The sequence below is a fragment of the Meriones unguiculatus genome, chromosome 11 (genome assembly GCF_030254825.1).
Source record: "Meriones unguiculatus strain TT.TT164.6M chromosome 11, Bangor_MerUng_6.1, whole genome shotgun sequence".
Taxonomy (NCBI): Eukaryota; Metazoa; Chordata; class Mammalia; order Rodentia; family Muridae; genus Meriones; species Meriones unguiculatus.
Genome location: NC_083359.1, coordinates 35,848,624 through 35,864,322, shown reverse-complemented (window position 1 = coordinate 35,864,322; position 15,699 = coordinate 35,848,624). Strand labels below are relative to the sequence as shown.

The following is a 15,699-nucleotide window of genomic DNA, read 5'->3' as shown; positions in this document are numbered from 1 at the left end:
TTCTTTGTGCTTTGTGTGTGAGATGGGGAGGTGATAGTGTTCAAGGACCAAATGAGGTAACAGTACTCTCATGTTCAGCCAAACACAGATCAAGCTTATCTGGAAAAAAAAAAAGTCCATGCATCTTCTCTGAGAACGTGCAGACATGAGCAATGTTGTTCCCAGAACAACACAGTATAATAATTATTTCTATAGCACTCACATTGTGTTAGGGATTACTCGTCATCTAGAGATGGTTTAAAGCACACGGGAGGCTATGAGGAGGCTTTGTGCAAACACAGCACAAGGGATCTGAGCACATAAGGGTTCTGACATCCATGGGCACCCCAAACCCAACCCCCTGAGGATATGAAGGCATCACTCTATGAAATGTATAATGCATTTTAAAATATTGCTTGGCACACAGGAACATCTTAGTAAATGTACCTATTACAATACAGTGGTATTCTTTTTCTCTTGTAAAACCTTTAGGGCCCTTTCCTTCAGCCTTAGCATTGCTGTTGTAGCTTTCCTCTGTTATGCAGCAGCTGTTTTTTTCCTGTCTTCAGCTGGGTGGCTTGGAATGTTCTGGAGAGAGGTGACATTCAGATTACCTCTCTGTGCCCAGCCCCTCCCCCTCATCTACACACACTGCATGTCATGGAACCCATGTGAGACAATAACTTTCTACCCATTTTGCAGATTTAAAAGATGAGTTTCAAGGAAGTGAAATTCACTTTGTATGGTAACACTGTGCGGAATACAGTTTTGGGAGTCAAACCCTGCCTTTCACTCAAGAAGTAGTCACATTGCCCAGCACATAGAACATCAGTTTATTCTTTAAACCCAAATTTCCCAGGAGGCACAGCTTAGGCTGACTTCTGGAAAGAACATGTCACATCAACCATCTTCTCTCTAACTTTAAAAAGGGGCAAATGTGAAGGCAGCCTACAGCGTAAAGCCATGATGCCAAGACTATAATTTCAACGAAGAAACTACAAAAAATACATTTTGCATGTCAGGCTCATTCGGTGACCCATTCGTTTGCTTTGGTGGTTTGAATAGGAATGACCCCCATACATTCATGCTTGGCCCATAGTGAGTGGAACTAGCAATTACAAAGCGTGGTCTTGCTGGAGTAGGTGTGGCCATATTGGAGGAAGTGTGTCACTGTGGGGTAGGACTTTGAGGTCTACTGTGCTCAAGCTATGCCCAGTGTGGCACACAGTCTCTCCTTGCTGCCTGCGGATGAGGATGTAGAACTCTCAGCTCCTTCTCCAGCACCATGTCTGCCTGCACGCTTCCATGCTCCCCACCATCATGACAAACTGCTGGAACTGTCAGCCAGACCTAACGAAATGTTTTCCTTTATCAGAGTGCCATGCTCATGGTCTCTCGCCACAGCAATAAAACCCAAACTAAGACAGTTACCTCAGTAAGATTTCTTTTTTTTTTAAATGTAATTCAAGAGCAGTCAGAGTAAAAAAAAAAAAAGTGTGTGTTGGGGGGTACAGGCCGAGCAATTATTGGTACTGACAGACTAAAAGTAGAAGCCAAGGAGAGGATAAATGGGAGGCTGGCTCTAGGGGCCATCACGGTAGGGCGTCCTGAGGGGTAGGGTAGAGGCTTGACATCTTGGGGCTGGAGACTGAGAAGAAGACAGGCACAGAGAGGTGAGGTGGAAGTCGAGAGGAGAAACCTACGCACAGCCTAACTCTTCTCGTGCTGCCTTGAGGGAAGCAAAAGAACGACAGTGTAACTTACTCATTGTCAAGGATACTGGATCGATGGAGAACAGTGTTGAACACATTAAACAAAAGAAAGCCTCCAGTGACTCGCTCCCGAGTCTGCTGAAGATTTTGAGCTATGGTCCTTCGTGCACATCTAGCTCAGCTACAGCACTGGTTTGTCTGGGGATTGTATCGTTGGCACAGCTCAAGCTGTGGGCAGCTTAGGGCAGGCTGCTGTGACTTCCGTTTGCCATGGGGAGTTTCTGGAGAATGAAGGCCAAGCCAACACCTAATGGGTGACAATTACAACGAATTGCTTAAGCATTATGTGAACCAGAGAGCAACATGCTTGCCTGAGAATTGGGAGGCTTCCTGTTAATCTCTCTTTATCCCTCTCTCACCTTTATCCACACGTGTCTTTCATTCCTACTCTACTCTCTCTACTCTCTCTGTACCTCTCACTGCCCTATCTTATCTCTCCCTTTCTTCTCTCTCTGTAACTGGAGATGTTATGAACTGACTTGGTAGCTTTCTTCTTCTTCCTTCACTACATTTATATTGGCTTTTCTTAATAAAGAGGCAGGTGTCAACCCCCGGCCAGCAGCAATCTGCCCCATGAGTTCTAGCATCTGAACTCAAGTACCCTAATATCATTTTATCCTGAGGATCATAGTAGGATGGGCACACAGGTTTGTCTTTCTGGGGGCTGGAGATAGAGAGGATATAGACATACAGAGGGGTGTAGCGGGCATCTCACCTTGAATAGTACGGGGTTTCTGAAAAGATTTATGGATTGCTTGTGCAACTAGCCGTAAATAGAGAGGAAATTTTTCAAGCAGATGAACTGAATGGTCTTTATTTCTTTGAACAAAGTCTGGTTCAGTGCAATTATGTCTACTTGCACGTGTATTTATCTTCCTTTCCCTCAGTATTTATAACCTTTGACCAAAAAAAAAAATTAAAACTCACAATGCTCTATCATGTTTGCTAGAGTATACCTCAAAGTACTATCTTGGTCCTCAAAACTTAGTGCCATTTACTGTGGTTTTAGGAGACTCTCAGCTGTAGGATTAGGCTGGGGGCAAGTTGAGACACAGAAGGTTGGTTAGATTAGGGATGTTCAAGCTGAATGGAGGATGGAAGGCCTGGCCCTGGGCAACTCTCAATGTACTCTGGAAATGGGAAGGGCCAGGAGGACTTCTGAACACAGGAACTTCTGCTGGTGAAGGAGAAGGGGAGGTTCTCTCTGATCATACAAGTAGAGAAGTTGGCCGACAGAACTGGCAACCACCACAACAGGAGCCAGTGTTGCCCTCAGGCTGAATGAAATGGAGGAAAAGCTTCCTATCAGCATTGGGATAAGGGTGTTTTTTTTTGGGGGGGGTGCATCAAAGTGCTGGCAGTGTGAAATGACAATGTAATGAATGGACTTGGTAGCCAGCATGGGAAAGGTGGGAGGAAGTGAAGGTGTTCTTGTCTTCTCATATCTTGGAGATGCTGGGTCAGAGACACTGTTTAAAGCAAACAGATAAGCAATCAAAGGCTAAATATGTTTAAACTATGACCACATCTACAGAAGCCCTAAAAATGAGCAGAAGGAAGAAGAGGCAAGAGGAAAATTTGCAGAGGAAAAATCTGTTACTCGGCTCATTGTTTTTATTTAAATTTACCTTTATTGTTTAAAAGTGACATGTATGAGGGGGTTACATCTGGGATACAAAGTAAATAAACTATAATTAATATAAAAAATAAAACTTTAATTAAAGAAAAAATGACATGTAGGTGAACGTGTTTCTGTGTGGGTATGTGCATGATGAGTGCAGGTGCCAGCAGAGTCCAGAAGAGGGTGCTGGACCCAAAGAGGTGCTGAAAACCAGACTCAGGTTCTTTGCAAGAATAGTACATACTTTTAACCAGGGGGCCATCTCTCCAGCCCAGGGAAAAGGGTAAGTTTTTCCTATGAAGAGTTTAGCTCGGCACACACTGGATGTGTTGTCTTATTGCTGCCCTTCACCCTTAAGGGAAATCTCTCCTGTCCCTCACATTGGTGCTGACAAGAGGTCAGGCCTGCTACTTCTCATCTTTCCTCTAATGCTGAGAAAATGTAACCTGAGTCCTCATATTACTAGCATTCTGGATCAATAGGCCTGTCCATTTCTGAGCTTTTAAGTGTATGAATTTTACTTCATATTCTATTATCGCAAATGAAGACATGCTTTAAAAGGCTTACGCATTATTTTCCTAAGGCTGTCACAACAAATTACTAAAAGCTGATAGCTAAACTAGTAAAAATTTATACTCAGCACCAGAGGCCAGAAGTTCAAGATCTTATGCTGAAATGAAGGAGTTGGCAGGGCCACAGCTTTGGGGGGTTCCGCAGAAACTAATTATTTGCCTCTTCCAGCTTTGGGCACAGGGGACTGCCAGCACCCCTTGACTTACCAACACATCACTCCAACCCCTGTTTCTTGCTCCCTGTCTTCTCTTCCGTGTCTCAACTTTATTAGCATCTCAGGACATTTGTGCTGGTATCTAGGACCCACCCAATAATCCGGGATAATCTTATCTCAGGCCCTTTAACTTTGTCACATCTGTAAAGAACCTTTCCTTTAAAGGTGACTGATACACATTCTAAGGGCTTAAACCTGGGTCTCTTTAGGCAGCAATTATTCGGCTTTCTACCAACCCGGCTGTATCAGGTGGTGATAAATAGCCTAGATGCTCACCAAGTTTATTAGCTATACTCCTCAGGTTACAGGTACAATTTACGCACATGGCTATTATATTTAGACAGAAGAAATGTAAAGTCTTGAAATAGTTACTTCTTGGTCATTCTGTTTGAAGAGAGAGCTCAAGTCCCAGTGTTTTTTAGAACTATAATTTGGTTCATAGACAATATGCAGCTTTTGTATATTGTAGAACTGTTCTGACGTTTAAGGCAAAGACTGTATGGGTAATGTTTGAAGTATTAGAAAAGTGATAATCCTGTAAAAAACGGTTAGATGCAAGCACTTGTAATAGTGGGATTCTTAAAAACCATGTCCAATCTTTTAACTATTGAGTGGTTTAGCAAGCCTCCAGAGTAACAGTGTTAGTGCATGTTTCTGCTAATATAGAATGCATAGAAGATTGATTCCAGGGCCTCAAAGAACCTGGATTCTCATTATTTCTCCAAGAATTTTAATTATTGTTGCTACTCTTAGTTTTGGTTGAAGCTCTTTATTGCTTGTGTTATTAGTGATTTCATGAGTGTGTTATATAGACATAATAAAATCATCCTTTCCTTAGACAGACATGAGGTAAGGCTATAGGAGAACCCTCTTTGAAAGACACTAATGTGTGTGCCTTGCTGTCTCAGTCAGTAGCTTGACCTGGAGTGCCGAATGCCTTCTGAAGCTGCTATGGATAGATATAACTAGCCATGACTCTCTGGGAAAATGGGGATCTTATCTGGCGGAGATGAGGTCACTGGTAAGGCCGGCCCACCAAGCAGCAGGTAAACAGAGAGATAGCAAACTTTGGTGAACTAGCAAAGTCTTCTGAACTGCTAGAATCTGCTCACCTGCCCTCACCCCACCCTATGAAGCACTTGCAATCCTCCATTAGGCAAAAGTGATAACATGTTCAAACGATTAGCAGGCACTGCAGTGGAAGCTGAGCATGCATCGTGACACAGCACACAGGGAAAAGGTATTTCTAGATTTCTTATTTGGCAAACTTTTTTACCAACTGCTACACCAATTCTTCCCTTTCCAATCCAAAGGAAAGACGTACATTCCCCAAAGACATAGCCATAGCAATGCATGGTTTTTGTTTTTGTTTTTCCTAATGAATACTACATTCTTTTATTGGACTGCTTTTAGGTCAAAGAAGTGTTAAGGACAGATGAAGTGTAGCCATAGGTAGGAAGGTTGGCCTGTTCCTGTGTGTCTTTCATTTAATTCTTTATGCAGCTATCGGAGCAAGGCTGCCGCTGTTATGAATCGAATTACAGCCCTTCTCCAATTGTTATAAATTGAATTGCGTTGTCCCGAAAGGCTTATTGAAGCTCTAACCACAACCCTTATTTGGAAATAAGGTCTTTGCAGATGTAATGAAGTTAAGATGCAGTTATTAGAGAGGGCCTGACACGACATGACTGCTGTCCTTACGGAAAGAGAAAATCACCACACGAAGACAGATGCACAGAGGTAGAAGAGCCTCGGAGGATGCTGAGACTGATGCCATGCTGCCGGAAGCTAAAGGTAGAAGAGTCCGGAACAGACCTTTCCCAAGGTGCTCTAAACTTCAGAGTTTCCAACACTTGATTTTTAGATATCTAGCCTCCAGAACCATGAAAGCGTACTTGCCTGTTATTCCAAAACACCTAATTTGTAGTAATCTGGTATGCATTAACAGAATGCTTGTTCGAAAAAAAAATATATATATATTTTTAACAAATGAGGAAGATGGAAAAGGACTCACTGAAACTCATAAATAATGCAAGGTGCAAGGCTCACCCAGGACTGGATTCCAGCTCTTCGGATCCTGTACTCAACATCTCTGTATCATCCTAATAATGCCCCTAAGAAAATATATTAAACATAAGGCTAAGATCTTACGAGAGACTACTGATGAGCTCCATGAAGGTGTTCTACTCTCCTTAGAGTGACTGTGTCACGTGGCTACCAGAGCACTTTCCTGGAGGTGTGCTTTCTCTTCAGTACTCACTCCGGTAGGTGAACGGAGCTTGTAATGTGATAAACACATTGAAAATGCCATTCCACACCTTATTGTGAGGGCTGTAGCCTATGAGCCCACCTGTGCTATAGGCCTAACAAGGGATTGCAGACCTCATCTGGACCAACTTACTTGCTGTAGGTGTATAAAGCAGAAGGTGGAACTTTAGGGGCAAGCACTTCCGCCAAGCAATTACATCTTTGAAAGTCTTATCGAAAAAGAAAAAAAGTCTTATCTGACGTTTCCTAACCCGTGAAACTTTTCTCAGTGAGAAGAATAAGGACATCTACTCTCCAGAATTATTTATTACTCTGCAGGTTGCATTCTTTCTTGAATATAAAAGTATTTCACTGGAGGGATGGCTCAGAGGTTAAGAACACTGGCTGCTCTTCCAGAGGTCCTGAGTTCAATTCCCAGCACCTACATGGTGGCTCCCAACCATCTATAATGAGATCCGATGCCCTCTTCCGGCATGTAGGCAGAACACTGTATATATAATAAATAAATCTTTTTTTTAAAAGCATTTCACTATCCTTGATGCGTCATAGGTGCTGAATAAATGCCCACCTCCTTCTTCTCCTTCATGCAGTGCTCCTAGCAACAGTACTAAATGTATGTCCCCACTTTTCAAATTTACCCCCTGACCATTTCTATAGTATCAGACAAAGGACCGATATACGCTCTGGCAGCAAAGCAGAAAGGTACAACCTTTGAAAGCGCTGGTGAGGACAGGGAGGTGGATACTTCTGGATACCAGGAGGAAGAACAGGACATTTCTGTGTCAGCCTTCACCTCACGAGGAAGCGAGCAGCACTGTACTCACTTCTGTGTCGTTCAGGGGCTACCCTGAAGCTCTGAGCAGGGCTGAAACCTGTCCTCCTGGAATCTGTTGTGCGACAGTGGCATTTTGTGTCTGCTGTAGGTGTGTCAGCTGATCTTGGATCGTCGAGGGAGGACACTTGAAGAGACCACATCTCCATGCACGCAGAACTATTCTTATAGATTTTTAGATTTCAGGTGTTTTTTTTTTTTTCCTTAAAGGAAGAGTATTTTTTTTTCTAAATATGCTTCAGCTTTCAACATCTCAGGGTTATAAAACCACTTTCTCCTACATTTTAGCCAAAGTTAAAATAACTCCTAAATACAGGCCTAACACAGACAGCCCTGTTAGCTGGACGGGCTGAGGCGGAGATGAGGGACTTAGAGTTTAGTTAGCATCCCAACCCACAAAACTCAGTTAAGAGAACTAGCTCTAAAATTCCTTGGAGAAAAGATTAAAAACACACCGGACAGAAAAATTCAAGACACAGATTTTCTTTCTTTTAGGCAACGTCTCACTCTGCTGCCTTAGCTGGTTTGAAGCTCATAAGGTAGAGCAGAATGGCCTCAAACTCACAGAGGTCCATCTTCATCTGCCTCTAGAATGCTGGGGTCAAAGGTACACGCCATCACCTCCAGCCGAAAGGAGACCCAGATCCTTACAAACCAAGAGGAAACTGAGCTACTCTCTCGACTCTTGTTCGGAGGTGCTACCAACCAAGCACTGTCACAGTTCAGTTTTTGGCCCACCTCAGCTTTGACTAGTTATTGATATACAGACCATACTTCATTACTGTGTAGAATTTAGTTTTCCAGTGCCTGTTGGAGGGGAACACTATGCAGTGATGAGAGAATACATGTGCATATACATTGTATTGGCTGTAATTGCTGAAGGCCAGCATTGTTTAATACCCTGCTTGTCAAATTACAAATCGGTCCAGTGGCTTATACGTGACAAAAATCAGAGACATTATACTGAGAACAACATATCAGGCACGCACACAAAAGAAAATTAATAGAATTCCCTTAAGTTTGAGAAACTTGCTACTAAATTTCTTGTGTGGCGTTTCAATTCTTTTATTTTCAAAATGTCTTAATTCAATTTTCCAAGTTTGTAAGATATCACGTGACAATGTGGTACACGTAGGTACACGTAGGCAGCGTATGATAATTCAATCTGGGTAGTTTGAAATTCCATCGTCTTCAACATTAAAACGTTTTGATTAGAGAATAATAATTACACATGTCTAAGGGGTATGGCCTGATATATATTACTATAAACATACGCACACATTACCAGCAGCGTTGGTGTAATCAACATTTCCACCTCCTTGTTATTACTCAAACAGTCACTTGTAAGTACCCAGTTCTGATGTGCTATAGAGCAATGCAGAAGATGCAGTTAGAAAAAAAACATTATATATTTTATGTATAACCAGAAGAGAGGAACCCAAATGCTCCAAACCACTACTAATTTTGCAATCATAAACAATGCTGGTGACCCAGATTTATAGCTACAATTTCATTAAGTTAAAGTCGCAGCTGATGAAGTGATTTCAGAGCAAGGGTCTTTATGAGGGTTGAGGGTTAGAGAAAAGAGCCAGTGTTTCTTAAATGCTTTCTAATTGTTAGGCACTGAGATTAGCATTTTTACCTCCCTATAATATTTTCAGCTGCTGCAAGTTAATCAACATCATAATGACTTTTAGAAGACTTTGGCTTCTACCAAAACATGCATATTTATCAGACACCTTTCAGGAGGAGTAGGCGCTTTACTCCTCTCACTCAGCAAACACAGGCGCTCCGCTGGCTCGGCACAGTTCAGCACCGCGGACAGCGCCAGGCGGGCAGGGGGTTGGCTGGTGCAGGCTATACCCCCAAATCCTCCAGGACTCCGCGCTATTTCCCGCGTATTTTTTTTTTCCCCTGAACTACTTTCACAACAATCTAAAGGCGGAAAACATGTTCGTAGAAAACGGGGAAGCTGCGGGGCTCGCTTACCGTCCGATAAGTCAATCAGCCCGAGGTAGTGCAATAGTTTCAGGGAGGAGCACAGGACCACCACAATCCCCAAGGTCTGGAGTCCTTCGGACTCGCCCTCTGTCAGCATGTCAGATTCCGGGTTGGCAGCAGGACAGGGGCAGGCATTGAAAGCTGGGAAACCGCGCTTGTTTTCTCGCTGTTCCAAGCGCACGTTTGTTTCCACCAGCCTCGCTTCCTCTCACTTTCTCCCTCCCGCTTTTCTACTCCTCCCTCCACCTCTCTCCTCCTACCTTGCAATCTTTACGTTTTATGGCAATCTTTGCTTTTATTTCCCCGTTTCCTAGGGTAATTTCTCCAAAGGTTTAATCAGCCCCGAAACATCTGCTAGCCCAGAGAAACAATAATTGCCAACACTTCATGGCATATTCTCCGAAGGACTGGTGTGTGTGTGTGTGTGTGTGTGCCAGTGTACACTGTTTTAAAGACAAAGACATTGGTTGCTTCAGATCCTAAATCCAGAGATGAAAATGAAAGTTCTCTCTCCTCCCCCATTCCCCTCCCCCCAAAAAAACCCATTTGATTTTACACTCCTAGTGAAAAATCAGACAAGCCAGTTCCAGAATACAGGTGATTCTAGCACTGACATTAGGAAGTGGCCCTGGAAATGAGCACCAAGAAAGTTATCAAAAACTGGGCACATCCACAGTTACATTAGTCTCCTGGCAGTCCCTTAACAGAGTCAGGAGTTAAGCTGGTGGTCAGGCTGAGCATGTGATCCTGGGGCTGCCGTGGAAGAGCCAATCCAGAAATGAAAGATGAGGAAGCAAAGGAGCGACCTTGTTCTAAAAGCTTATGTTCTGTGCAAGACCTCGGTCTGTTCTTACACAGAAGCTTGCCAGAGGCGAGCTTGCCGGGGGAGAGGGAAGTACTCAGCACACGGATAGGGGAAGACTGGAAACTTAGAGTCCTGACACCCGCCTTCTGCAGGATCCTGAGCCTCCGTGGGAGCCCAGGCCCTCTTCTGTGGATCAGCTGACGTCACTGAGGGGTCGGAGTGAGGTCAGAACTACACTAAGCCATGTCTGGGCCACATCTCAGAGACACACCGTACTGGCGACCGTGTGAGGATTGCCAGGAGGAAAGCAGATAGGCAAGTAAAACTGAAGACATTTCTTTGATCCAGAGATCTCCCTTGTAGGGATGCATACCTAAATGTCCCAATATTGACAGACATATTTTTTTCCCACTTGATTATAAGAACAAGAAAAAAAAAAAAAGACTGAAAAGTCTTCTATGCTTATCACTGAGGAGATGGCTAAACCAAACCAGGAAAAAGAATGCCATGTAGCCATTAAGACAATCTTGAACATCTGTGTATCTTTGGGTGTGGGCTCTAAAAATATTACATGAAAAAGCAATTTGCTTTCACATTACCATTTTAATGTTGAAAAGAGATGCGCATCTTCTGGCATATGAATAAATTATTTCTAGATGGATATAATGATCATTGGCAAATTTGGTTACCTCTGCAGAGAATTAAGGGACTGGATTAGAGGGTGACCCCATTATTGAGGTTTTTTTCTCACATACCTGTAGGGTGAATTTAAAATAATAGTAATAACTAAGTGTGACCATCAAATCTTCCTTTCTTTTCTTATTTTAAAAGGCAGAATAGTTGACATGTCTCAGTTGTGTTTGTGTTCAGTCTCACTGGTGTCTGGGCAATGGTATCCTGGAGTGCTATTCAATTTTTTGTTGCGCTAACAAACTAAGTGGAGTGCTTTATAAATAAAAAGTTTGTTCAGCTCACAGTTCTTGTTATTTGCATCTGTTTGACTCCGGCGAGGGCACCAAAGCAGACAGCATCACAGTGGTAGGAGTGTGTGTGTGTGTGTGTGTGTGTGTAAACAAGAAAGGTCACTTGGCAAGACGTGAGGCGAGAGACTGGACAACCAGGTTTGCTCCAAATATAATCAGTTGTCTCAGAACCTTTTATGACTAGAACAGGCTCATTTTTTTTCAGACAGCATTAATCCATTCAGGAGGGGGGAGCACCTGTGACCTAATTGCTGCCTTCTACACCCCATCTCTTTAAAGGTTCCACCACCTCAACATTGTCCTTCTGGGGACCAATACTTCAGTGCTTGAATCCCCAGGAGCCAAACTGTGTCCAACCATATCACCTGGAGTCAGCCTGTTCCAGCTTAGAAAACTAATTTTTTTTTCAAAACTAGTAAGATAGTTGTCAGCATGGTAGAAACATTTATACTTCAGAAGTCAGGAAATGTTATAAATGAGTAATTCTTTTTATCTCCTCACGGTTCCTGGTTTATAAGACCACAATGCCCTTCCAGATTCCATCTATCCAGAAGGAAACCTATAAAGGGCCTTCATGATTAAGCACATCTCCTACCTCTGAGGCCTAGCTTCTGTGGCCCCACCAGGATCAGGGTATCCAGGCATGTGAAGTGACAATAGGCGTGGAAGACCCCCAGTTTTCCACTAAGTCAGCCCTTTGTCCTGGCATCCCTAGCCTGAGCCTTGTCCGCACCTGTCCCTTCCCCTCACTTTACCTCTTCCTCTGTAGTTACTCTCAGCTCCCTAAGACTGTTCTGCTCTGGATCCTTTTGCCTCTGCATTCTCCATCTTTGCAGATGTGGGCATGCATGCTTACCACTTCAGCTGACAGCTCTGGGCAGATGGCTCCATCTTAGCTCCTCTCCTGGGCTTCTGCCCTACTCCCCGTTTCCACTTATTTCCCTATTTGACTTCACACACATTTCCACTTCATTGTACCATCAGGTATTTTTGAGTATCTGTAAGATGCAGGAAACCAGATTTAATTGCCTGCCAAGTCCTCTGTGAACGAGTGCCACAAAGGGGCTCTGCTTTCTTCTCTACTGTAAAGGCTAAAAAACTTCCATGAATTCAAATTTTTCTTCTGATTGTCTCATAACCCTACATTTTAGCAACAGCAGGAACATCAAACTACTACTTCCAAGAAACTGAAAGGTGCAGGCAGCACTTTTCCTTGTTTCCAGAAGATAGGAGGGAAACTCAGGTCTCCTGGATAGTGCCCCGCCCACTTGACTCCAAGACTGCAGCATCCCTGGACACAGAGCTGACAGAAGTATATGTCTGTCTATGCTTTGGCATTTGTGAGAGCCTCGTGACTCCCTGGCTCTAGAAACTGCCTCTCACATCACAGCTACCTCTACCCACAGGGCTCTGTATAGAGCGTCCCCTACCCACAGTTCCCCCTTACTGTTCCATGTTTTACTTGATGAGAAAATTTTGCTCTTGTTGGACCATTTGTGAAATCCATTTTTGCAAATTACTATTTCTTATTTCCAGTGGGTTATAAGTTAAGTCTGTTTATTTTGACAATCTAAGCATGCCCAGGACTCGACAATTTTCTCTTTAATTTGTGCCGAGTAACTATTTTTGGGTAAGAGTTTTCACCTGGCTGACCTTCTTCAATCCTTCATTGATGCTAGCAGGCATTTGCCAAAAGAAACGAAGGCTCCATCCCCTAAGTCTCACTGAGTGATTTTTGGTTGTAGGTATTAGATTTCTAACTCTTGTTCTGACTCTAAAACCACAAAGGGCCGGGTTCTGACATGGGTCTCACACTCTCATAGGTGGGTGAGTCCCACCCTGTGTTGTGAGATCTCTCAGGAATCCCTGAAATCAAGAAGTCAACCCCTTACAAGTGGTGAAAATCTGCCAAATAGCCATAGCGTTCCCAGGTGTGGATTTTACCCGTCACCTTGTAGATGGGTGACCTGGGTCAAGACATTTTAATCTCTCCTCTTCCTTATTTCCATGTCGTAGATCAATCCTATGGCTTTGCCTAGTGTAGCTGCACATGGGACCACTGAACTGTACCCTTAATGGTCTTATTGCGATAACGAAGCAAGGCAGTGCCACAGCGTGCTTAGCAAGCCCCTGTACATAACTGAACAGTTGTACAGGAGAGAGGAGGCCAGACTGACTGATTTACGTGTTCACCTCACCTCCTCGTTGGTCCCCGAGTCGGCGCATCTCTGAAACAGAACCGACAAGTCAAGAGTTGTCTATTTGGCAGGTTTAGATATAGGGAATGGAAGGGGTATATTTCAGACTTCCTCTGAAACTCTCTGGGTTGGTGAACTTCCGTTCTTCAGCCAGAACTCCTCCTTCCAGACAGATGTTCTCAGCTGAGAATAATTTGTTGCTGCTTAAACGCTGCCCGAGAGTCTGCCCCAAGCAGTCATGAAATCAAGTTCTATTTTAGCTGCTTACATCTGTACCCCCCAGCTAGTTTGCTCTTACGAAATCTGAAACTAATGCAGGGACCCTGTGGTTCAGTGACCCACAGGAGGGAGCCATCCATTTGGCTGGCTGAGAACACATGTGACACCCCATCTATACACTCGAGTCTTCACACTGCTGCTAGCATGTGGCTTTTCTGGGTGGTTCTCCAACTCTTGGGCCATTGGGATGAATTGTTCAGTTGATCCCCCTGCTAAGGTACTGTCTAAACTTCATTTGGATAAGCTAATTTGGTAGGAGCCTCATTTTATGGAATGTTCTGCTGCAGTCGGTATAAATATAATGCCAACGAGTGCACCTGGAGTTTTCTTTTCTTTAAAAAGGTGCAAAAGCAATGAAAGAATCCCTCAGAGCACTGCCTAAGAGCTCCTGATCTGGCCCGAAAGCAAATTATTTAACTGCAAAATGGTTATATGGTTCAGAGAGAAAAATCATTATTATTCCCATCACCAGTCAAAATGAGAAAACTGTTTCTGTGTTCTTGAGCCTAGCTCTTTGCTTGGTGCCCTTTTGGGGCACAGGCTTGGCTTGTTTAAATTAGTTTTCTAATGATGATAGTAATTGTACAATAACACAGCAATGATATCTACCTTTCTTCCTACCCCTCTCTCTCCCTCTTCCCTTATTTCTTTCTAATCTCAGTTGCTGCCTGTCCCCTAATTCTGTGTACACTGTAACTAGAACAGGAGAAAAGCCTTACAGCCACCAGAATGTTCACACTATCTAGAAGGCCCCATTAAAAGGACTTACTTGCAAATTACTGTTTAACTCTTTAAAACTCTTTGTATATTTCTGTTTTCCAGTAAATCCTTGTTGAGAACGCACTGCGCCACGGCTCCTAATTAGCTTTTTAGTTAGTATACAACATGACCTGTTGTTCAGATAAGAAATTGAGGGCAAGGGAAGGAAACTTCCTGTGCATAGCTTCCATGAGAAGGCTCCATGCTTGACACTATGCTGTTTTTTTTTCTCTTTTGTCTTAATTATTGCAGCAATGAAGGCAGTTTTCACCGGTGTCATCGTAACAGCGCAATTTTAGATCGAGGATGAAAGATACACCTTGCTAGCAGCCCTGTCAGAATCCTTTCTCTGGGAAGAGGTACCTTGCTTTAGGCAGCTTTTCCTGAATCTGGCTGGCCTGGCTTTCCACTCTCATTTCCTTCCCCACTCTCCCACAAACCCACTCCTATCCAAATTCCCATTTCAGTCCCCAGGAGCCCGTTTTCCACTGGGATCTTCTTGTTTGACAATTGGCTCCATGGAGACCAAGGAGAGGAAAGGGAGACGACTACAGAGAAACCCGCTGGTTTCTGCCCTTGGCGTTTAGAAAAATCCCTGGAGAAATCCCCTTGCAGGCATTTGGGGAAGTCAAATTGGAAGGACCCTGGGCCTTGTTGTAGGAATGGACTGTCAGGGACCAGTTCTCCAGACTTTTAGCTTGCAACACGTCTTCTCCCTTTTCAATCTCCTGAACATCTGCCTCTCCTTCCTTGGCTCCAGGCTCAGGAGCAAAGCTGTGCTGGCCTGAAACAGCCCAGAGAGCAGAGCTCCGTTTCCACGAACAGTGAAAGGGCGCCAAGCACTAGCATTTGCGTGGGTCATCAGGGGCTCTCCACTCGTTAGTCTTGGAAAAATTTGGCTGTTGTCAGTCAAAATAATACCAGCGAAAAATGGTGTTTAGATACCCACTGGCTTGTTTCCATATTTCCTCCTCTGCTTTCTCAGGAGGGCGCTGGGCCCTGTCAGAATCTCAGTAGAAATTCCGAGGCAATGCACACATTTGTAACCCAGCCTAATGATCTGGCTTAAGCTGATTAACTGCAGGCCTCTCCTCTCTCCCCTTTCTTCCTTCTCCTTCATTTCTGTCACTATAGGAAGAAATTGCCTGGGATGCTGCAGTTCCCAGATGCACACAGCAGCTCCCACAGCACAACAAAGAATATTGGCCCCAACCATGAACAGAGGTGGGTGAATTTGCCTTCCAGACAGCCCCAGAGGATGACCGCCTCACAGGTGTGTTTCCTGACTCACTCGATATTTTCAATTACCTTCCAAAGCCATTTACCTAATGTATACTTCAACTAGTAAAACACATTCTGTATGCCACAAACCTGAGGCTTTGAAGGCACGGAGAGTGAACTGGACAAGGATGGCC

At 43.8% G+C, this 15,699-nt stretch overlaps 1 protein-coding gene across 5 annotated transcripts in view; it reads right to left on the bottom strand.

Annotated features, from left to right (window-relative positions):
• Kcnip1 (potassium voltage-gated channel interacting protein 1) overlaps nucleotides 1-15,699 on the bottom strand; it is a 357,022-nt gene that overhangs the window by 38,103 nt on the left and 303,220 nt on the right. The window contains exon 1 of one of the 5 annotated variants that reach the window (XM_060363872.1): nucleotides 9,249-9,420. The exons of the other annotated variants lie outside the window; for them this stretch is intronic. Within the exon in view, the coding sequence (XP_060219855.1) occupies nucleotides 9,249-9,357 (109 nt within the window). The 5' untranslated portion in view covers nucleotides 9,358-9,420. Of the gene's footprint in view, nucleotides 1-9,248; nucleotides 9,421-15,699 lie in introns of those variants that run through there. 5 annotated transcript variants of the gene reach the window in all.